The following is a 24,114-nucleotide window of genomic DNA, read 5'->3' as shown; positions in this document are numbered from 1 at the left end:
AAGTCCCTCCCCTCCCCTCCCCCACTTCCTCTTACTGCCTGCTGCACCTCCTCCCCCAAGTGTCTACTAATGTTTCCTGTAAACTCCTTTTAGTTGGACTGTCCTCAACATAGAAACTCCATAGCTTCTTTATTCTGTTAGAGAAGGTTCTGTATCAAGTTCTGTGTCATTGAACAGTATTACCATTTTTAACTCCCTTTATTTCAATATGGTATATTACATTGAGTTTGTCATACTTAACCAGCAAACCAGATAAAGCTAAATATTTTCGAAGGATAACACAAATGGCGTAATAAATCACCTAGATTTTATTTTATATTATTTTATATTATTAAAAATAACATTAGTAAATGTAAATTATACAACTAAATTTGCTGATTTGTATATCATAGAAAAGTATAAAACACCTCTTTTCCAAATAAAGTTTTCTTTACATGTTGGTAAGCAGAACTGCAGGCACTTATCTGGAAGTTCCTCATCAGCATGCAAGGTATTTTGAGAAAGACTACCTGCACGAATGAGTAGGAGGCTTTTACCTAGACAGCATTATATAGGTAGGGCACAATATATTCTGATCATTGATGTGGATCCCCCCCCCCTTTTTTTACAAAGAGAACTAAAATCGATGTCATTTATTTAGAATTATGCCAAGTCACAAAATTTGGTAATCATTATTTTTTGAAGGTCCTACCATATTTCAGAAAATAAAATTGATGCTTATCAGAAATGAGTTATTATCAAAGTCTATTAAATATTACTGCTTAAAACATTTAGTCTCTTTGCCCTACTGCCTTGTATATTAAGTCATCAAATGTTTACCAAGACATGCATGAAATGATTAGAGAGATTGTTGGTAAATATTACTGTGTTAATGAAATAAATGCAAGAAGCCTGCTCATATTTATGTGGAAGTGTTACTCTATATCAGAACTCTGAGGCAGGGTACTTGGGTTCTAGTCTCAGCTCTGCCAGTGTTCAGATTTCTTGTGACCTGGATGGAAGTCAGTCAGCATCACTCTTTTCTTCCTCACTAGTAAAATGGGAATAAAAACCCCACCCCTACCCATTACACGGAGATTTTGTGATGATGAAATAAAGTTGAGTATTTGAAAATATTTGGTAAATGTAGATATAGATATAAAAGCACATATTCAGTACTTTTAATTTTGTTTTATTAATATTTTACATTATATTATTATGAAATAGTCAAATAAGCAGAAAAAAATCAAGGAGTAGTATAACCAATGCCATGTACCCAACACCCAACATATCATAATATTATGCCATATTTGCTTCTGATCATTTTTATGAAATAAAGCATTACAGATACACATTGTACTCTTGTGGTTTCATTTTCTTTCCTCTTTCCTGGGAATTCAACATTGTTTTATAGATGCATTATAGGAATCTGATCCTGTTTGATTTAGACTTTCCACTCAATTTTTGCAGTTTTTCATACATCCAACAATTTTACTCCAAGAATGAATATATCCATTATGATGGCTTTTAACAGGAGGGCAAGCCAATTACATAGATTTCCAGAAACACTCTAGTCACCATCAAGAAAACCTATACTCAGACTCTGTTCTTCTTGTTTTGTTCCCTTTCTTGATGTTAGTTGATGCCAAGCAAAAACAAAGAAGACATTATTTTAAGTGCATTTATACAATAAAAAAGATAGTTCATTGAAAGTACTTATTTTTCATCTGCTTTAGGGAATAGATAAACTAAGAACAGAAGCAATTTCATAACTTAATTAAGGCTGCAATCATAAGCAAATCTGGATGACAAATATGAATATTTACTGTAATGGGAATAAGGTTAATATTTTAAAACAAGGTTGACAGGAGAAAAATTGTCTTAGTTTGCAAAAAGGAAATTTGTTTCTTTAAGTGAAAATTGAGGTCAGTAGGCCATAGCTCTCCTTGCTCCTACATGACTGAAATGAATTAAATAATGCAGCAATAAAGCAGCACTGAGCAAACTAATGACAAAATTATACTGAAAGCTTGAGTAAAATCATATGTTAGAAACATGTATTTTGTGTAAGAAAATGTGAAATTTTATTTTTTTTTTGAAAATATGAAATTTTAAATGCACATCCACTTCACCTTGATTGTCTTAGGATAGAAAAACTAAGTCCTGTTCTCTTGTGTTCATGAAGGATGTCATGACCTTTTCTGGGGGGCAAGGGTCATAACCATCATTTGGACATATTCCAGTTTTGGTTGCTGCGTTCTATACATTTATTGTGATTTCAGTGTGATTGGGTTATTATGAAAGACTTGATCTTCATACCATAGAAGCAATATCCAGCCCCATATACTCTCCAGAGGGAGTATTATTTTGTAGAGTGTAAACCTAATTATGAATTATTTACTCTCCTCTTCATTCTCTTAAGTGAAATAATGGTAGTTAACTTTGTTCATTGTGTACTGCATTTTAGACAGTGACAGATGCCCTGTATCCACTATTTAATCCACAACAACCCTTTTGAGGCACACATTGCTTTCACTATTTTATAGATGAGGAAACAGGCTCAGAATGGTTATAGAAGTTGACTGAATTGGCCAGGCCAATAAGTGGCAGTTATTATATGCCAGCTACATATTTTCAGTAGTGACGTTTTCAGTAGCACATTTCAAATATCACATCAAATATATTAATATTTGATGTGATATTGCTCCCATTCATATTGAATCTTATGATTCATGACTTTAAAAATGAGTGGGAGTCTACTTTTAGTTAACAGAATGAGTAGCACTTTAAGCCTGTTCTAATGCATGTATGTAGACTGAAACACACACAGAGCACTGTTTTTGGCTCTTTTTGGTTTCAGTGTTAATGCTAGGAAAATGTGAGTGAAAAACACTAATGAATTTAAGGTATACTTTACTATATAATCATTTATCTACATGTGGGCATATACTGAATGAAGTGTTAACCTATACATGTTACATGTAACTTTACTTTGAATACTTATATGTAAAGTAAACATATTTGTATGGTGAGCTACCTGATGCTGAAACAACCATCTGATTCATGGAAATTATTTAATCATTTAATCATTTAATCATTTTTGTTACAAGTCTTCATTCTTTAGTTCTTTTTGTCAAATTATATAATATAAACACAATCCCAGTTGCAGTGTTCTCAGTGGCTCTTTTTTTCCAACATCACAAAAGGCAAAAATGTGTTATAACGATCTGAAAATACTAGTTTTATCCTATTACTCTCTTCATGCATATTGGTTCTCAGAACACAAGAAATAAAATCAGCACTACTGCTAGCTGGTGATCTTTACAAGAAAATTCTTTGAACATAAAGGATTACAATATCAATAAACTGAATTGAAAAGTATGAAACTTCTGATACGATATAGCTTCTCCATGGACAGAGACAGCAGTGATCTTGTGTTCCTTTTTTCTGTGCCTATATTATCAAGATAACCTTTATGTGTGTGTTTCTCTCTAACGGTGACATTTACACTTTGTTGCATCAATATGAAGTAACATGGATTGCATGTGTTAGTAGATTACTTTTAATTGCTGTGTAAAAATGATATGTAATTGAAACAAAAAGCATTGTTTCCAGTCCTTTTTTTTTTTTTTCCTCAAGTCCATCCTGTCAAGCTGAAAGCATGAAAGTTATTTTCTGGTGGTGTGATTAGATTGGGGCTGGACTCTCCAGCTGGCAGGCCTGTCTATGACTGGCGGCGGCCTGTCCCCAGTGCTTGTCATTTCCTGACATGCCTGACAGGATGGGGACAGCCGCCCCAGACAGGTTCATTAGATGGTGTTTTCTACAGCTGGGCTAAAAATAAATAAATAAATAAAAAGTCTGTGCTTTGTCAAGGCCCAAGCTGTAGGGGCCCTTCTTGTTGGTTTAAACCAGGGCCTTGTTTTGACAAATTTTGATCTGTGCCGTTTTTAGATTTTCTGACACATTTTTGTTTCCTTCCCCTTTGGCCTGCACTTTGTGCACTCTGCCTTGTTGCTGCTTCGAAATCCTAACATAGTCTTCCCAAGAGAAAAGAAACCTCAGGTATTGAGATCTTAAAAGGAAAAACAGTGCAATGCTCTATAAAATAGCAATAGTTAATTTATTGCCATAGTGATCTGCACAATGATAGGACAAACAATCTCAGGACTTGGGATAAGCCAATTACAGAAAAGGTTAAGAGTTTTTCTAGTGCCAGAAACATGCCATCTACGTGAGAACATAGTATCATCACTAGCAGTCTACACTCTCAAATACATTGCTCTTTAGAACTGCCAGAAATTTAAACAATCTTCCTTCTTAGGCTTTTAGGAAGCTGACAGAGTTTTCCGCCTGTGCTGATAGGCTTTGATGTCAGGAAGAGAAATTATAGAAGATTATGGAGTACCTGCTAATTAAAACCAGAAATAAATTCCAAAATCAGATTTAGAAATGTGTTTCTTTGTCAATGATAGGGACAATTTTAAGGTGAAGTGGATTTACCAAAAATTGGTGCACATTTGAAGTGTACATGCATAAAGAGTCATGATTTATCATTTTCAATTTATCAATTTAAACTTTTACAACTGTAGTGTTGGAAAGGGAAAAAAATATCTTTGGCCAAGAAATTATTCGTTCTGGGTTGTACCTGCAATTAAAAAGTAAATATCGACATCTTTATAAACTTGCTAGCCATGGTCTCTTTACTGTCCTAGTTTCTGATAGCTGCTATCTGTTGGGAGAAACATTTGATCTTTAATTTTTAGAAAGCAGAACATGCCCAAATGGAAAACATTTAACATATATATTGATGTAATCTTAGTGATACTGTCGTTAACTATCTTTCCATTCACAGGCAAAATACACACTGTAATAGTGTTTGTATCTCTTGTACTTTGTCATTGGTGTAATAAACAGTGTTGCTGAAAAAAGCAAGCTTCTCATTCACAGAAATCTTAGCCCTTACCTTTCCTTTGTATTGTTAGTTTCTGCTGCTTTAGTTCCCCGTCTCTATGACAACTGTTTAAATTGGGATGGGCAACTGTCATCTGGAGTATTACTGAGAGAAAAGTGTTAGTGAGCACACAGTTCCCATAGATAGAGCATTTCAATATAATCCAATTTTAATTGAGCTCCAGAGACTTTGATGTGCTGCAGAAGGTTGGGAGGGAGCTATTCCAGGGAGAAATTAAAGCAGCCCAGCAAGGCTTCACTACTCCAGACTGTCACCATTTTAAGTAAGCATTAGCATCAGACTTAACCTGCCCCTATGGAACATCTCACTCCTTTCTTCAGCTTTTCACCGATTTATTTTGCCATATGTAAAAGCAAAGCACTTTCATCTTTTTTATATATGTTTTTACACCCATTTGATTAGGCTTGAAAAGCTTGTACTGGTGGACCTGAGATTCATCCTACGCTGTCTTTTGGACTTTGCTTCAGTGGTTCATAAAAGAAAAAGAAGGTAGAGTAGGGATTAGTTTGAAATTGTCAGCTATCACATATATTAAACTTTCTTTTTAATATTACTGTGTAAAACCCTATCTTGGAGCTAAAAGTTGAAGGTAGTGTAATTTTTATTTAGCTTTGATTTACCATTGAATTTCATTTTGATGCTTAGATGCTTAGGCATTTATTCAAGGCTTGGATTTTTATTTCAAAATGCATTAAAATATCTTTTCCTCATCACATGAAAAATACCTTTCAGGCAAAGCTAGTTTAAAGCAGCTGAACGCAGGCACATCAAACCTTCATAAAGAAAGCGTGAATCTTTTTTTTTTTTTTTTTAATGAGGAGAAAAATGGATATTTTTCCCATGTATATTCAAAGATCTTTTAAGTACTTTGAAATGTAATGTTAAATATACATTAAGTATTTTATTTATAATTAAAATTACATAAAACCACAATGTAAATTAAAATAATTGAACAAACACTAACTATAATGTTTGTGATGCCAAAAAGCTTTGTTACAGATATGGTAAACTTAAGGAAGTCATTACCTGTTTATGACAGATCTGAGATTTCTAATCTATATATATTGGCACATTTAAAAAATAAATTAAAATGTACGTTGAGAAATTAAGTAAAATTACAACAGTAATTAGAAATTAGCTTAGTATATGCATCATCATAGATACTTCTAGATTTTCTTGTAGATTTACTGTAAAGCTAATGAAGCGTGGGCACCAGGGTCCCTTAGTCCATAAAGCTTGTGAAAGATAGAAGTTTCTGGGAATTGTGTAGTGGACTGTTTACTCAACTATTTTAAGAGACCTCAAAAGAAAACAACGTTAATGTCTAAGGTTCTAGTATTTGTTGTGATTTTTTTCTCATTCTAAATAAGTATTCACTTACATAATGTACCTAATTTTTTATTTGTAATTTTGTGTTCTTTTTCTTTGTAAAGGCATCCTACATAATATAAGCTCATTCCATATTTTTTTTTTTATTACTTTACTGAATTAACTGCCTCCCTCACTGGTGGGCATTTCCTTCCATTTTTTAGTATTATAACCAACCAATAAAGAATCTAGTACATACTTTGTCTTGCTTCATCTTGCACAGGATGAATTCCTAGCAACCAAATTACTGGGTCAAGGGTGTATGTATTTGAAATTTTGATAGATAATGCCAAAATTTTCTCAATATAAGTTATACTAATTTACACTCCCACCCACAATATAGTGAGTGTTTTCTCCACAGCAAGCTCAGTATTATTAAACTTTTAGATTTTTGTCAATCTCATAGATAAAAATAGTATTTCTATATCTCCATAGAATTTTAAATCTTCTATAGATAAAGTTAATCATGTTTTCAGCTAACAAATAGCTATTTGTACTGTTTTCTGGGCTTTATCTTTTTAACTTTTTTTAAGCAAAATTTTACTGTATCACAATGTCTAGAGGAAGCAATTATTGATAAATATAGTACAGTTTGTCTCATGTATTTTTGTATATTAAACATCATATGGACCTCTAATATATATTATGAAAATTATATGCATATATATGTAATCTCCTTTTTTCCCTACTTCCCATCTAAATTAATTTGTTATTCTACTATGGAATGCCCACTCAAATTTTAGTGGCATTAGTTATAACGACAAGAATCAGAACACCTGCATGTGGCTCAATGTTGAGCATCTGCCTTCGACTCAGGTCATGATACTGGGGTCCTGGGATCAAGTCCCGCATTGGGCTCCCCTCAGGGAGCATCCTTCTCCCTCTGCCTATGTCTCTCCCTCCTTCTCTGTGCCTCTCATGACTAAATAAATAAAATTAAAAAAAAAAAAAAGAAAAGAATAAGAATCTTTTAAATTTGCCCAGCTCCCAGTAAGAATTTTTCTGCTGTGGCATAAAAACAAAAATTGTTAACTGCCTGACATTATTTAAAATATGGGTTGTACCTACAATTAAAAAGTAAATATTGACATCTTTATAAACTTGCTAGCCATGGTCTCTTTACTGTCCTAGTTTCTGATAGCTGCCATCTGTTGGGAGAAACATTTGATCTTTAATTTTTAGAAAGCAGAACATGCCCAAATGGAAAACATTTGAAATATATGTTGATGTAATCTTAGTGATACTGTCGTTAACTATCTTTCCATTCACAGGCAAAATACACACTGTAATAGTGTTTGTATCTCTTGTACTTTGTCATTGGTGTAATAAACAGTGTTGCTGAAAAAAGCAATATTATAATATAATTAGCTAAATATATTAATACATCATGGTATATTTACAGTATAGAATTCTGAATCACCAGGGGGGCCACCTTCTTTGTAAATTAGTTTGCTGTGTGGATGTCTCTGGTTTACAGTTTTATTTATTTACTAAGACATGAATATTGGAGAAACATACAGTGGAGTTCCACGGGAGCCACATGCACTTACTGTGTGCCACACACAATGCTAAGTGCCAGAGAAAACATTCTGTGTTGTTATGGGGTTAAGACTGAGACTTACAAATAACCTCTGTATCTGGGGAAAATAATATTATTAGGTTTACTTACACTATTAGTGGAGAGCAAAACTTGAATAAAAATTACGTATTTTAATTTGTTTGTATGGTATTCATTGGCTATCAGTTCTTTAAAGTAGCCAAGTATAGATAGGTTGCTTTTGTTAACACATTGTATTTGTACAGGTTATGTTGATATGAGTGATGATGAACATAGTGATTGCATTATCTAGAATCTGGACTGAACCTCTTATCTTTTTCTCAATACTCATCATCCACCAGTAACCCTAAACCTAGAATATGGTAGAGAGCACTATTCTCCAAGTCGCTGGAGGCAGAAACTCTTGCAAATGTTTAATTCCTTTCATTCCTTTATGTCAGCATAAAATGAAACAAAAAACACAGGTCTTATTAATTCTGCCTCATAAATATGTTTACTATTTTCCCCTTCCTCTTCCTGTCTTCGGCAACTGCCTTAGATTAGACTTCCTTTACTTCCGAGTGGCATAGTTCATGTTTCCAGTTTAGCATCCTTCCAAATCCTTCTCACCACTTATAGAAGTCTTTCTAAAATGCAGATTTAATGCTATAACTGTGCTCCTTTCACTGGTCTTAGTGGCATCAAAGTCCATCGTTAAAGCTACTGTTTAATGAGAGCTAAGTTTAAAATCAATGTATCTGCTGATCTTTTCTGCAGTAAATGCTCTGGACGGCCTCTTGCCTATAGCCGGGTGACCTCTGGTACTTATACTGGAGACACCTGTTAAATACAGTAACCTATCTAATGTTTTGTTTTTTGTTTTTTGTTTTTGTTTTTGTTTTTGTTTTAGCAACCCAGTAAAATCGAATTATTATATCAATCTATTATCCAGGCTTTCTAGAAATAGAAAGTAGGAGCTGTGTAAAAGGAAGGTCCATCTTTCTCTTGTTCACTAGTGTATTTCCATCACCTAGCACAACATTAGGAACCTAGTAGATCCTGACTGCATTGTTCTTTGATAAACAAATGCTAACAGCCTTGCCTGGGACAGAGTACTTGCTCATGATGTTCAAATGAAACACATAAATGGCAAATTCTTGGCAAAAGAGCATGTTGCTGCAAATAGCTTTACAATCAAGGAATATAAAGTAAACAGAAGAAACAAATATAGTCTTGGAGCATTATGGTAATGAAGAAGCAACTTTGGAGGAGGGATACCCAACCCTAGAAGTACCATTTTCATTGCCTATAAAAGCTGAGAGGTCTCTAAAACCTCTTTTACACCACCACCCCCCCATTACAAATACTTGTATGAAAGACATTCCTGTGTAAATAAGGGGTATTTACTGAGCTGTTTACATTTAAATTGAGTTGCATTTCTTGAAGAGCTGTTAATTATCCTGTAATATAGATATCTGAGCGTAGGAGTAAAAATACCACAGGAAATTCAGTTGCTTAATGTCTCTAACTGAAGCAGTAAGAAGAGTTTGGATCAGAGAATAATGGACACTAGAGAAGGGCCCAGGCCACAGCGGGGACTGGCTCTCCTCACTCCTGAGACTTTCACAAAGATCCTTGTGGGGAAGGATTAGGAGTTTGTTCAGCACATTTACATAGCACTGCCTTTGTACCAACCTCTCCACTAGACACTTTATATGTTATTTCACTTAATACAACAGCCCAGTACGGGGATATGATCTTTCCTATTTTATGTGAATGGAAACTTTCTCTCAGACATTGAGGAACGTTCTCAAGTTACACAGCTCTGAAGTGGTTGCATCAGACTTCAAGTCTTTCTTTCTGTCATCCTCTAAAATCCAAGTTCTTTCTACTCCGGTCTGACATACAGATTTATTTAAAAAAATTATCACAGTCTACCAGACTAAGTGCTAATAAACTACATACTTTTTGGTATGGTACTGGTAGTGTGAGGAAATGTGTCAAGGGTAACACTAATACTGCGGTGGGCAGATACATATGAAAATAACCCTCAATCTAAAGAACTTCCTGAACACAAATTCCCTATGTAAAGATTGGGCTTCATTCTATAGCTGCTCTTTGAGATCATGATTCTCCAGCTTTGAAAAAGAAAAACAAATTTTCATAAACCGCAAGGTTGTACCTGTGAGTGCCCAAGAGTTTTCAAGGGAAAACCTTATACTTATAAACTGTACTTGTATTTTATGAAAATGGCTTTCAGCTGCTAATTACATTCATATTGTCTTTCCTGTCCCTCATGAGTCTGGTACCAATCTGACAGGTATGTGATAAAAGTTAAATATCTTTTGAGGAAATGCTCTTTTGAGCAGTAAGCTTTTAATACAGAATAAGACTTTATCAGGCAGACAAGGAAGGAAAGCTATTCTAGAACATATACAAAGTTTGGAAATATTTAATGTTTGCACATTTTAAAAACTTTTAATATATTTTTTGAAACTATTTGGCTTTACAGACACTTGAGCAAATGGTACAGTAGTGTGTGTGTGTGTGTGTGTGTGTGTGGTATCAGTCAGTTTTTTTCCTTCTTCAAATAAAACACAAGAAAGGAGGCTCATTCCCCATCTCCATTCCGACATCAATGGTTTGTCCTCATTCTCACACTGATAGCAGTGTGTGGCTTTAACATTTCCCCAAGACAGTGTAAGCCCAGCAATGTTCACAGGAGGAAGAGAATGTCTTCCATTGGTTTCCTCTACAGTATGGAGACACTTTTATAAACCTGATCTACCCCTGGGACTGGGTCTGGGGTCAGTGTGTCCCGACTCAGAAGTACATGGGAGGGGAGTCAATAAATGAACACAATCAGGGTTCTGTTAATTAGGAAAGTGGAAAATTGGGGAAGCATGAGTAGATTCTGAGTGTGGAAGCAATAGTGTCTACTAATGAGTTTATTGTCGAAAGCACGGTAACATTCAAATGGGAAATTTTCATCAGGCCTCTGAGAAACTAGAATTTCATCCAAGTTCCATGACCCAATTTTTTAATGTCCCTTCAACCATAGACATCCAATAACATTACAGGGTCAATTACTCTCCATCTTTATTTATATTTTTTTGCTCCTAAAGACTAACTGACTCTAAATAGACCTTTAATCTAATCATCCAACAGGTTATTTATTGAGTTTCTACAATGCAACAGGCACTGTGCCAAGCAGTAGAGAGCAGAAACAAATGGCCAAAGAGTAGATTACATGAATAAAATATGTAATAAATTTGCAAAATTTGTAGTAAGTGCTGTAAAGAGAACTTTTCTCATATTAGATGCTATGAGAGTATGTGATGGGGGGGGGGGTGAGGTGGTGGAGAGATTCACCTAGCAAGAGAGGTCAGTTGAGAAAACAGAACATATAGAAAGCTCAAGGATGAGTAGAAATGAAGTAGACAAATAGGGGAGGGAAACTATTTCCAGAGAAGGAAGAATATGTGCATTGACTCTGTGACAGAAAACAACATGGTTTGGATAAGAGATTGAAAGACCAGTGGAGCTGGATCCAGGAGAGCAAAGTGGTACCAGATGTGTCTGGTACAGGAGATAGTTAGATCTACCATTAGACTTTATCTCTTTTGGTTTTGGCTTCTGCTTTCTTAGAATTCCTGCTGCTTATGATTTCTGGTGACTGCCTTCTCTATCTTCTAGCTTCTTCCCACCTTCCTGTTAGAGGTGTTTCTGGATATCTCACATTCAGATCTTTAAGAGAGATTATCTAATGGTGTCAGCCAGTCAACATTCATGATAACATGGTTCCAATGGACAGACAGATTTCTCACAGCCACCAGTTGTGGCTATCCTACTTAGATAACTACTTTTATATTACATGTCCATCCTAGTTCAATCTAATGGCCAGAGTTGTGGGGCCATAGGTAATTAACCTGGTGAAAAGGAGCTTTACAAGAGAGGACCCTTACCATGTCCTGTCCAATACACAATGAACTGGGAATCAACTCTGGACTGTCTTCACATAACTGCTTTTTAATTAATACAGACCATGTAAATGATAACTTTTCTATATGTGTGTATTACTATTGATCAACAAAGGCATTTATAATTAATTACTACTGTTAAATTACTGCTATATGCTGGGCTCTGTGCTAAGTATGAAAAATGCAGAGATGCACTGAGAACTTTTGCCCTTAGTGAGCTCACAGGTAACAAGAGACACCAACAAGTAAACCAACAACTGCAGTAATGGTCTGGTAAGTGTCATAGGTAGATACAGGGTTCTCAGAGGGAGCAGCAGGCTCTTCTAGCTCAGTCATTAATAGGAATTAACCAGGAGAACAAAATAGGGAGACATCTATGAGGCAGAAGAAACAGCATGTACAAGGACACAGAAACATGACAGAACATGGTGCATTGGGGAGTTGAAAAGTGTTCCGTATGGGTAGGATTGAAGAACTAGGCATAATGCATTATGGCTAAATATAGGAATTTTTTACTACTATTAATAATAGTAGTCAATACTTATTAAATACCTACTGTGTACCATTAGTATATATGATTTGTATGTGTGGGTATATATATATATATATATATATATATATATAGCATTATGATAAAAATTTAAATAAAAATCTTTTAATTTGTGAAACGATTTCTCTCATAGCATAATTAGATTTTCAGTCAAAAGCAGTTCTCCTCTGTGTCCACTCTGCAAGTTAGAATGATGAAGAATGATGCCATTGTTGCAACAATTACTGCAAATGCCCCATCTAATCTTGTATCATTTCTGACTACATCTAGAACTTGAATATAAAATATCTGCAAAAAGGGAAAATATTTGTGCTCCAATTAATAGCATCCACAAATCAGACCCTATTACAAAAAGGTTCAAAGAAAAACCTGTAACCCAGAAACCCAAATGATCTCATATAGAAGAAAATAAAACTAAAAACTGGAGAAGTGGGGATCCCTGGGTGGCTCAGCGGTTTGGCGTCCGCCTTCTGCCCAGAGTGTGATCCTGGAGTCTTGGGATCGAGTCCCATGTCGGGCTCCCTGCATGGAAACTGCTTCTCCCTCTACCTGTGTCTCTGCCTCTCTCTCTCTCTCTCTCTCTGTGTGTGTGTGTGTATGTCTCAGGAATAAATAAATAAAATCTTTTAAAAAATAAATAAATATATAAAAATAAAAACGAGAAATACATATATATAACTTGTTTAAAGCTCACCACCATGAAGAATAATACAGAAGTTAACATACTCAGTATGTAAATGAAAGTAAATTCTGGAATTCAGAAGTAAGCTTCTTTCCAAGAGTGTTGAGTTCTCCCTTCCCCTACTCAATTCCTCCCCTTTGTTAAATAACAGCAGAGGGACAAATACAAGATTTTAGAGTTTGCCAAATTTGCGAAAATGAGCAAACACAGCCAAATCTATAATAGTTACGCGTGGGGACATCCATAAGTAGGACAAAAATGAAGCAACCTTGCCAATATCATTTTTTAATTTTGAGAATTTTACTGTAATTTTGAGAGTGTGTGTTTGAAGATGAAGTAGGCACAGAGGACTCCAGCTGCAACTCAAAGTTTGTAAGTTAAATTTTCAGTGTTTTCTTAACAAAAGTTGATTGAGTTCTTTTCATGTGCACGTTCTGTAAGGAATACAAAATAGAAAACAGCCTTAGCCTCTACCCTCAAGAAGTCTCCAACTGTTTATGGGATGTATGTAATAAAATAAGTGAATTTAGAAGTATCTGCCATGGTGTGAGATACCATTGGGGAAGTACAGACAATACTCTTTTTGAAAGAGTTCATGTTTTCTACTAATGACTATAAGATGGCATTCACACAGATTATCGGGACGCCGTCTACCCTGTAGCCACCACAGCAATTTCAAGTGCAAATTTAATCCTCTCAATCATCTCACCTCCTTGTTTAGTATAAGGGCCCTGTTCCTCTCAGACTGCAAGTTCAGACTCTAGCATGAATTACGTATTTCCTCATATCCTGGTTTGCTACCCACCATTCATTATTCTAATTGTATCTTCCACCTCTCTCCTCTCTATAATGTATGTTCTGGATGGCCTGGACCCATTCCCCAAGGCACCATATTTAAATCCTTGTTCAGCTTGAGACCCTCTGCCTTTTCCCTTTCCCCACTGTTTGTGATTCTCCAGCAGACCTCAAACTCCTTCTGGTGAAGGATTCTGCCTCTCTTGTTCACCATCATGAAGGTCAACCGATAAATATTTAATAACTGAGAGTCCCTGCAAGTAAATAAGATTGATACGTCATGAGGATAGGCCTGGAAGAAAAGAGCTGGCCTATTTACAGATAGACAGGAAGAGAGGATAGGAAGAGGCCTTCTCAGAATTGTCACTATTGCTGATGAGAATGGTAGCTTCATGTCCCAAACAGTTGGGCTTTCTTCTTGGAGCTTAGTGTGATTTTGGGTCGTTTCTAGAATACAAACTGCTACTAAGGAAATGATAGCCGTGACTGTTAGCTTAGTATTGGTTCACTGTGGTCCAGCTTTTCTTCTCCCATGCTGAAAATGTTCTGTGTTTGTCTGATGGGCAATAGTTATAGTTATAAGGTAACATTTGTTTAGCACTTCCTGTGTGCCAGGCATTTTAAAGAAGTTATTCCATTCAGTCCTCATGATCACCCTCTACAAATCTTAAGGTAAGTAAACTAAAGAAATGAAAAGTAACTAACTTACCTGAGGTCTCACCGCTAGTGAGTAAGAAAGTCAGACCCCATGGTGACTTTAAATCTAGGATAGGCGGATACATGAATTGATGAATTACAGCAAAAAGCAAGGTTATTAAATAAAAAGTTCTCTATGGATGAGCTACCTAAATTTCCCCCAATTGGAGGATGTTGCAGTCCTGCAGTATTAATCCATTTACTGATAATGGCTGTGTTTATGAATATTTAACCTGAGAACTTTAGCAGTGATAATAATCTGTTGTTTCATTTTCACTGAGAATGTACTTTCTGTAAACGCTCATTTTGCCAGCTTAATTTCTTCAGCATTTTTGTTTACTTTGCAGTTAAGCCCCATTTTCAGTCTTATATTACCAAATTATTTATTTTTATCAAGAAAAGATTTACAAAAAAAAATAAAAGATTTGATTTCATGAGCAGTGTTGCAGTCTATATTAGGTTTTACTGATTATGGTGCCTGCCCTTGACAGTTTTATTTTGATGATTTTATTCGTTATTAATTGGACAAGAGGCTAAAGTGAGACTCTTCCATCAGCTATTTGAGGATTTCTTTATTGTGTGAGGCTGGTCTATCGCAATTGTCCCTAACTTTTTTTAACCTATTCTGTTAAAAAAAAAAAAAACATCATAAAACTATATACCACTTAATATTGTATATCAACTATACTTCAATATAAAAAAACCTCCTTGCACATATTTAAGTTTACATCTAAAATTTCTAAATTACATCTAAAATTTTTCAAGCTCATACATTTTTAAAAGATATAATATCCAATATGTTCTAAATACTGATATTTTAAGGTAAAATTGTTGCATCACTGTTGCATGAAAGGGAGATGTATGCTAAATGACTTCCAAAGGCCCAAGAACCAACCCTAAGACTGAAGAGAAAGGCCAACAAGTCCAGCTTGATGAGAAATGGTTTATTAAGTAAAATCATGGAGAGGGTCTTGGGCAGCTGCAAGAGGAGTAAATCTCCTGCAACCCCACATCCCTTTAAGACCTGTTTTTATAGCCCTAGAGGCTGGGAGTACACAGTGAGGGACCGCCCAGGAGGGGAAAGTTTAAGAATAGGTGTACATGTCACAGTCCTATCTCCAGGGCAGATCAAGAGTCTTATGCCCCAGAGAGTGTACTTAAAGGTGTGGTTAAACAAAAGGAAAGAATGTGTGTGTGTGGGGGGGGGGGGGGGCGGGGAGTGCTGTGCTCAAGAAGTTTTAAGGTCACAGAATGGTCATCCTGGAGGATTTCTCCCAGATGATTAGCCTGGTTCACACAATCACTTTCCAGATGTATTCAGTAGAATCAAATATATCCAACAGAATAGTGATTTGATTTCTGTCATCACCCATTTTAAAATACATGAATAGAGATCCCTGGGTGGTTCAGTGGTTCAGCTCCTGCCTTTGGCCCAGGGCGTGATCCTGGGGTCCTAGGATCAAGTCCCGCGTCAGGCTCCCTCCATGGAGCCTGCTTCTCCCTCTGCCTGTGTCTCTGCCTCTCTCTCTCTTTCTCTATGTCTATCATGAATAAATAAATAAAATCTAAAATACATGAATAATATTTTTTCAAATGGACATTTTATGTATCTTTCTCTTTGAACTCCTATTTCCATTTGATTCCCTCCCCAAAATTTATCTCAGATATCTTATTCCTGAAGGTATTTTATTGCTTACTATATTATACTAATCTGCAAAATGTATATATCCACTTATGAATTAAAGTTTTTAAAGTTTTTTTTTTTTTAATTCCTAGGACCATAGAATTTCAAGTATTTAATATTTTTATTCTGGAACAAATTGTTATTATAAATAACATCAGCTTATCAATCATACAGAAACAAAAATATATTGTGGACGTGGAAAAATAATTATTAAACACAAAAATGAAATGCTATTGGAAATGCATCTCTTAATGAGATGAATGGTTAATATTTCCACATATGAATATCGCTTGGACAATACAGGATCAATATTACAGCTGCTCCTAGCTTTCTTTATGTAGATCTGTTGAAAAACCTTGTTCACATAAGTCAAGGATATTGAAGTTTTATATTAGTAGTTATAGTTTTTTGTACCACTTCTGTTTTATGCTAAAAATCAGTCATCTATAATCAAAAATTATTTTTAATTATCTCTCCATTGTCAGCTCAATTAGATCCAACATCAGTCTGAAAGTGGATTGAGAAACCATCTGACTTACAAAAGGATTTTTTAAAATCTAGTTATTGAGAACATCGGCTTTTCAACATCTCCATCAGTATTTTGACTTCTCCCTTATTCGAGGCTCCTACCCCCTCAGCAGATGTTATACCCCAGGCAATACACCCTAGAGAATATATATATATATATATATATATATATATATATATATATATATTTTTTTTTTTTTTTTTTAATGGGAACAGGGCAATGGAAAAAAGTTACAAGAAAGAGAACCTGTACTTCCCGGTTCAGTCTTAGCCAGATAGATTTTAAGAAGTTGAGAATCTAGACATTTATTCTGTTAAATTACGTGTACCCAAGGATGCTGGGTGGCTCAGTGGTTGAGCATCTGCCTTCAGGTCAGGATGTCATCCTGGAGACCTGGGATCAAGTCCCACATCGGGCTCCCTGCATGGAGCCTGCTTCTCTCTTTGCCTGTGTCTCTGCCTCTCTCTCTCTTTCTGTGTGTGTCTCTCTCATGAATAAATAAATAAAATCTCTTTTAAAAAATTGTTTTTTAATAAATAAATAAATTACATGTACCTAACTTATTTCTTGGAAAGTTACTGCGTTGCTCACTTAGAAGAGGCTGTTCCGTTGCATTTCTATGTCAGTCCTTCCATGCACATCTAATTATTTCTTGCATCTTCCACTTCTCCATGCCTTGAGTGAGGAAATAACATCACCAAGACATAGTGGCAGGAACAGTGGGGAGAGAATGTCAGACGCGTGGCTGTCTCTGCGGCTCCCTACATCCTCACCCTATGTGCCACCACAGCAATTATCAGTCTGATGGTCCATCTTGCATGCAGGCCTTGTAGAAACAAAGCTGCTTCTATCTTATGGTTGGGCTTTCCTTCCTGGCCTTAGAATTCTCTCCATTTATCTGGCAGATGAGAAAAGAACACGCATCGTCACATCTGAATGTAAACATGATATTACTTTTGAATTATTCCATCTTGAATATATTTGTTATCTCCCAAATCCTTGAATGTTTATACGGAATTATTAAAGTCATGGGGACTTGTAATTGTACCTAGTACTCAACCTCTTTAATTAAGCTGGAAGGGCCAGTTGGTTAGATATGACGGCCTCCTGAACGCTAGAAAGGGCATGTCTGTTCAGCCTTCTGCAACGTTTTCATCAATTCTTAACAGAAAATATAACCTGCGGCACAATTCAGATCTTCCATATTAAAAAAAAAAAAGTATTTGTAATACTTGTTCTAACATACGTGTTCAATGATTTCAGATCAGCAAAGAAGCACTAAACAAGTATTTTTTAGGTGATACAATATTCGCTGCCTTAAAAAGGGGGAAAGAAAGATAAAACTGATTTGACAGCCCTATACATGTTTCTGACAATATATACATGTCTGATACACATGAGTGCACAGCAACCCGATTTTTCTTCAACAGAATCATCAAATAATCTGTGTTAAGCACACATTTGGGTGAGATGGTTTACAAGGGTCTCTATGACATTTGTTTTATATTGCTTCCTGAATGCTTCAGTTCATAAGTGAGAGGGGCAGCAGACCTCAGCATAGGAGGCCAGCATGAACTCTTTCTTCCTCCCTTCACTTCTTCTGGATGGTAAGCAGTTGGCTCAAAATAGTTCAGTGGTCACTTAAGAAAATCACAAAGTTCCATAAGCTTTGGGATCAAGATGCTTTAATATTCTTGTTTATGACCTATATGATGTCATAAAAATTAGATTTATTCAATTTTCAGAAAACAAAACTGAATTGGGATATTTAGCAACTGTTGATTAGATTTCAATATATTGAACTATATTAGATTGAAATCTAATTGAAATATATTCAATATATTAAATAATTTGGAGAAGCAGGCAATGTCAATCTTCCTATATCATCTGGTCTGTCCCGCCCTGCCTGCTGAGTTAGCACAGCAGCACCAGGAAGGAAACCAGGGCCTAGTCCTGCAGTGTGTGATGTCTAACAACACCTAGTGACTCGGAGTTTTTTCTAGTACTTTTCCCTGCCTTAGGCAGTTTTTTAGCAGAGTGCCTCTCATAAGAAGTCCTCCCATGAACAGTTTTACCAACTCCCTAGACGGTGTATTTCTGGAAAGTCCTAGAGGATAGAGCTCTGGCAAGTACCCCTGGCAGAGCACCAGAGTGACTTCACCCTACAGTGAGCTACAGCCATACCTATACCTTCCTCCCACATGCTGAGTGAAACCCCCTTCCTCCCGCATGCTGTATTTCTTCCGTGTCCTTTCCAGACAAAGTTTAACATCATGCAGTTAGTGAATTACAAATAAAGGGTACAGATTCATTTCACAGAACAAGCAAGCAATTAAGGGTGAATTTGGGGCAAAGTTGGTGAGACAGTCTTACAGGGAGTGCTTAAGAAGTCAGACTAACTCCTGTGTGTTTGTGAACTACCTGCCTGCTATAAGTAAAATAATGGAAAGGACCACCTGGCCAAATATTCACTACATAATTCCCAAAGAGAAAAATAAGAAAAAGAGAAAAAAAAAATAAGTAAACATGTAAGTGAATGTGTGTGTGTGTGTACATGTGTGTGTCTCTGTCTCCTGGCACAACGATTTTCCTATATGGGTGCCAGTACAGCTTTCATGAAAAGATTTTCTTTTTTTTTTTTTTTCTGAGTTTATACTTATAGTACTGTGTGGGCTTTCAAATGACCTTACTAGTTTTATTTTTTAGTGAAATAATGGTGCAGAAGATTGTTTTTCTTGTTTTGGCTGTTTTATCTTAAAATTTCCCCTACTTGACAAAAAAGGTATCAATCTTGTATCAGTACTCTTTCCATTAAAAAAAAAAAATTATACTGATCAGTGAAATTCAAGTCTGGAGAACATGGCACCCAACTAAATATTTATTAATATAAACTGTGGTGAGTCTCTATAACCCTTTTATGAAAGTATAGATTTACATTTAGTTTTACATTTAGAAGTCAAAACGATAGTTGTCGCTTTTTGCTCAGCAATAAAAACATGTAAACTTATAAACAGGACTTAAATAATAACTAAGGCCAGGCACTTAAGGTTCACTGTCTCTACTTAGACTAACTAGCCATAGTATTATTATCACTCTTTCAGATGATGAAAATCAGATGGAGTTAAATAATTTTTCCAAGGTCCTATAACTGCTACATAGCAGAGCCAAGATTTGAATAGGAGTCTGATTGGCTCCAAAATGTTTCAGGATTTAAACAGATGTCTGACTGCCTCCAAAAACATTTTAGCATCTAGGGAAAGACAAAAACTGAATTAAGGAGTTAGAAAATGGAATTTTCAAAAAAATGCAAGACTAATGGATCATTTTTTTCTAGAGAAAAGAAATGTAAAAAAAATTCATAACTTGTTTGCAAAGCTAAAGGAATATCATGCCTGTAGAATTCAACTAGTTTTCATTTCACCAAAACAAATATACATGGAGTAGACTATACAGAGTATACTAATACAGGTAAAAATGTGTTTTGTATCATTAATATACATTGGTGTACCAGGAGAGAATGTGTTTGTTGTAGATTTGACTGCAGTGCCTTTATCAAATATGGACTTATGTGTATCATGTAACAAGAAGTGCAGATGTGGTGGTTGCCAACTTTGCTGCAATTCCCTGTGGCCTTCCTCTCATGGTTATACAATTGCTGCTACAGTTTCTGTCATTACATCTCCACTCAAGAAAGAAGGAAAAAGGAGTGTGCCAATTACATAAAACTCATTTTGTCAGCTGATACATCCCCATCTGACTTTGCTTTTGTTCTCATTAGCTCTGGGTCAAGTGTCCTTATCACCAGGTTCAAGGGAATTTGAGAAAGCAAGGAATAACTTTGCTATGATTGGCTTAGGCTGGGGATAGGCCATATTGGCCCCAGGACCAAATTCAGTCCACCCCTGTTGTTATAAATAAAGTTTTATTGGAACACAGCCACACCCATTCATTTATATGCATTGTCTCTGACTGCTTTCACTCTATAATGGCATAGTTGAGTAGTTGTGATAGAGACCATATGGCCTTTAAAGTCTAAAAATATTTGCCTTTTGTCCTTTTACCACAAATATTTACTATCCCTGCCTTAGACTAATCATGATCCATTGCCTGGTGTTGACCACATGGACACTGGTACTAACTGAGCTTCTTGTTAAGAAGGAAGAAAGAAGAAAAGGAATATTAGAAGAGAACCAATGACATATGTCAGGTTACCTTATCCAACTAATTATATATAAAACCAAAAAACTATAATATATTTTCTGTTTTAAGTCACAAGATCACTTGAGACGTATAATTTTCCTGCTCCTTCATTTCTTCATGAGCCAACTAAGAAAGTTTAGAAAGGTAGAAATTTTGCAAATACTGGATATGGAATCAAATGATGACAGTGTTGTGATATATCATGAATTCAGGAAACTAATCCTTAATTTACTTTCATATAGCACTAAGATATTGTCAGACTAAATCTTAGACACACATTGTACTGATTGATACTTCCCTTTAAACTCATTATTTTAGGTTCTTGCATACACTGAAGGACTTCACGGAAAATGGATGTTCAGCGAGATACGAGCTGTATTTTCAAGACGTTATCTTCTACAAAACACTGCTTTGGAAGTATTTATGGCAAACCGAAGTAAGACCTCTTAAATATTTTGAAAGGAAATGTGTTCATATTTGGATATTGTTTATTTACAAGGTGTGATACAGTCTTCATTTTTCCCTGCTGTATTTCTCTCTTTGATATGCCCTCACTAAAACAAAAATTAAAACTAAAATTAGTTTGAAAATGTTAATCCTAATTTCTTATGGATAAAGTTATACAGAAAGCTGATTTTCCATGAAGATTCATTACTTCTACAAATAAATCATGATAGGCACTTGAAAATTATTCCTAAAATTGGTGGTTGGCTCTCCTGTGGTTTTCTAAATCATGTTTTTTCTTCTTACCACAGCCTCGGTTATGTTTAATTTCCCTGATCAAGCAACAGTAAAAAAAGTTGTCTATAGCTTGCCTCGGGTTGGAGTAGGGACCAGCTATGGTTTGCCACAAGCCAGGTAATTATATCGTATTACACATTATCTATAGTTCATTAACATATTTTAATCTCAATATGACAGAAATGTAAATAAGGTTATGCAATAATTATTTTAAGAACCAAGGAATTTTCTTTCTCTGCAAGCCATTTGTAGGGAAAGAGGTTATGAAAACCGCTATTTTAAGAATGACAGAATAGTTCATGTATAGTTTTATTTAACACATATATAAATGAGGAAGTAAAAAAGTTGATTGCATATTATGGCTAGCATATAACTAAGACATTTTTGCTTAAGATATTACAAAAAAACTTGCCAAAAGCCTCATGATATTTGCGATTAATTTTTCTATAATCACATATAAATTGTTTTTGCAAATGCTGTGTATAGATGCTTCTTCATGAAATTAGTAAAACTCTTAGAAATTGTTGAGATTAACAGTCTTGAATGACAATGTGGTTTTAGCCATTTCCTAAATCTTTCATCCTGTTATTTTAAAATATCATTTTGAAATCTTATTGAAAGATACTGATCTAATAGATAACACAGTCAGTAATTATGTGTATCACTAAATTCATTTAGTCAGTTTTTAGCTCCAAGTAACTGAACATCTGTCTCAGAGTGACTTAAAGGGGTGTTTTGCTGTTTGAGTCTTATTTTCTAAAAGGTCTGGAGTTAAGGAGTTGCCAGTACTGGCTCAGGTTCAATGATGTCAGGACCTTCAGTTGACCTCATGTTCATAAAATAACCACTAGTGCTCCAGACACCACAGTTTCACCAACCGCATGAAGGTGGGGAGGAGACATGAAGGATTGTTCCTCGAGCTTCTATGTTTTAGGAAAGAATACATTTGTCAGACACCTCCACAATCTTTATCTCAGGTCCCTTTGGCCTGAGTGGGGTCACCTTCCTGTCCTTAAAACAATTACTGCCAAAGTGGGATGAGTTTAGGCCAATCATCCTCCAAGTAAAATTCAAGGTAAACTGTACCTCTGAACTCCAGGCCACCTCGTACTTCAACAAAATAGGTTTCCTCTTGGCAAGAAAGGAAGATACCAGTGTTGAATAAACAAACAACAGTGCATAGTTTTTTGTGTCCATGGGAATTATTGCAGAGCCCTGCACGGAGGGAAAGAAAAACTAATCTTTGTCTTCCCTCAATAGGCTACAGTCATTTGAAGGACAAGGGCCATGTCTTACTTATCTTTTCATCTACAGCACCCAGCACAGTGCCTAATTGCCAGGGTGCTTTGTAGGTGCTTTGCCACTGGAGTTACCTTGCATTGCGGTGCATCAGCTCTCGTATTACTAAGCTTACAGTGTAAGACCAATCCACTGACATGTATGTACATGCTCAGGCTATTTACTAGTAGAAGGACAAGACAGAATGAAAACATTAGTGGATAATGAAGAAGGACTTATGTAGAATACAGGTCAAAGGAAAGATGCATTTAATCTATCCAAAAAGGATAATGAGGTTAGTTTTGCAAGACTTGTTCTTACTGAATTGAAGTTGACTCATGCAATCACTACTTCCTTTCCCAGGTACTTACAGACTGTTTGTTTAATCATCAATTCAAGAATTTTTCCAGGAATTGACATTAAGAACTGACAAATAAGTCTCACTTTTTCCTTTTTAAAAAAAATGATCTTCTGCCTCCTGACATCTTTCTCAATGATCATGATTCTTCAGAGGTTACCAATAGGGGTTTCTCAGTGACATGTATAAGTTCCTTCAGGACTCTTGGACTGGTCTGGACCTGGATGCATTTAAAACAACCAGAAGCTCTCTTACTCTCTATTGTTTCCCTTTTACCACATTTGGTCTCCTTTGGCTTTTGGAAGATTATCCTTCTTGATGGAAAAACTGTAAACAAAATAGATGTTTAATAGTTTTGGGTTTGCTGTTGTTTCAAACAACCATTCTATGTTAAAAACCATCCGGTTCTTTGTTTCGCACCTTCCCCCCCCCCAAAAAAAAAGGTTCAACTTGTTCTTAATTTCCTAATATTCTCAAAAGTCCAGTTTTACATATTTCCTGTTATATATAGGATGAGGGTAGGAGAAATGTTGAATCTAGACTTAGGCCTGCCACTTACTGGCTGGGTAACAGGAACAGAACCTGGTACTTAGAAGGAGCTCAATACATATTAGTGGAAAGAATGAAGAACAATAGCACTAGGCCAGAGGAATGACGCTTTCATCTGTAAAATGGAGACAGTATCTTTTAAAAGAGATGCTTTATGAATGTCTTGAGATTGTAAACTGAAGACTTTGTAAACTATAAACACACACACTATAC

At 35.6% G+C, this 24,114-nt stretch overlaps 1 protein-coding gene across 11 annotated transcripts in view; it reads left to right on the top strand.

The window, feature by feature from the left end:
• The window catches only part of NBEA (neurobeachin), a 668,634-nt gene that overhangs the window by 520,606 nt on the left and 123,914 nt on the right, over nt 1-24,114 (top strand). For all 11 annotated transcript variants that reach the window (XM_077868099.1, XM_077868094.1, XM_077868093.1 and 8 more), the window contains 2 exons: nt 21,294-21,411; nt 21,731-21,833. In XM_077868099.1, coding sequence (XP_077724225.1) covers nt 21,294-21,411; nt 21,731-21,833 — 221 coding nt within the window. The remainder of the gene's footprint in view (nt 1-21,293; nt 21,412-21,730; nt 21,834-24,114) is intronic.

Source organism: Canis aureus, chromosome 24 (genome assembly GCF_053574225.1).
Source record: "Canis aureus isolate CA01 chromosome 24, VMU_Caureus_v.1.0, whole genome shotgun sequence".
NCBI lineage: Eukaryota > Metazoa > Chordata > Mammalia > Carnivora > Canidae > Canis > Canis aureus.
This window is presented reverse-complemented; position numbering and strand designations above follow the sequence as displayed.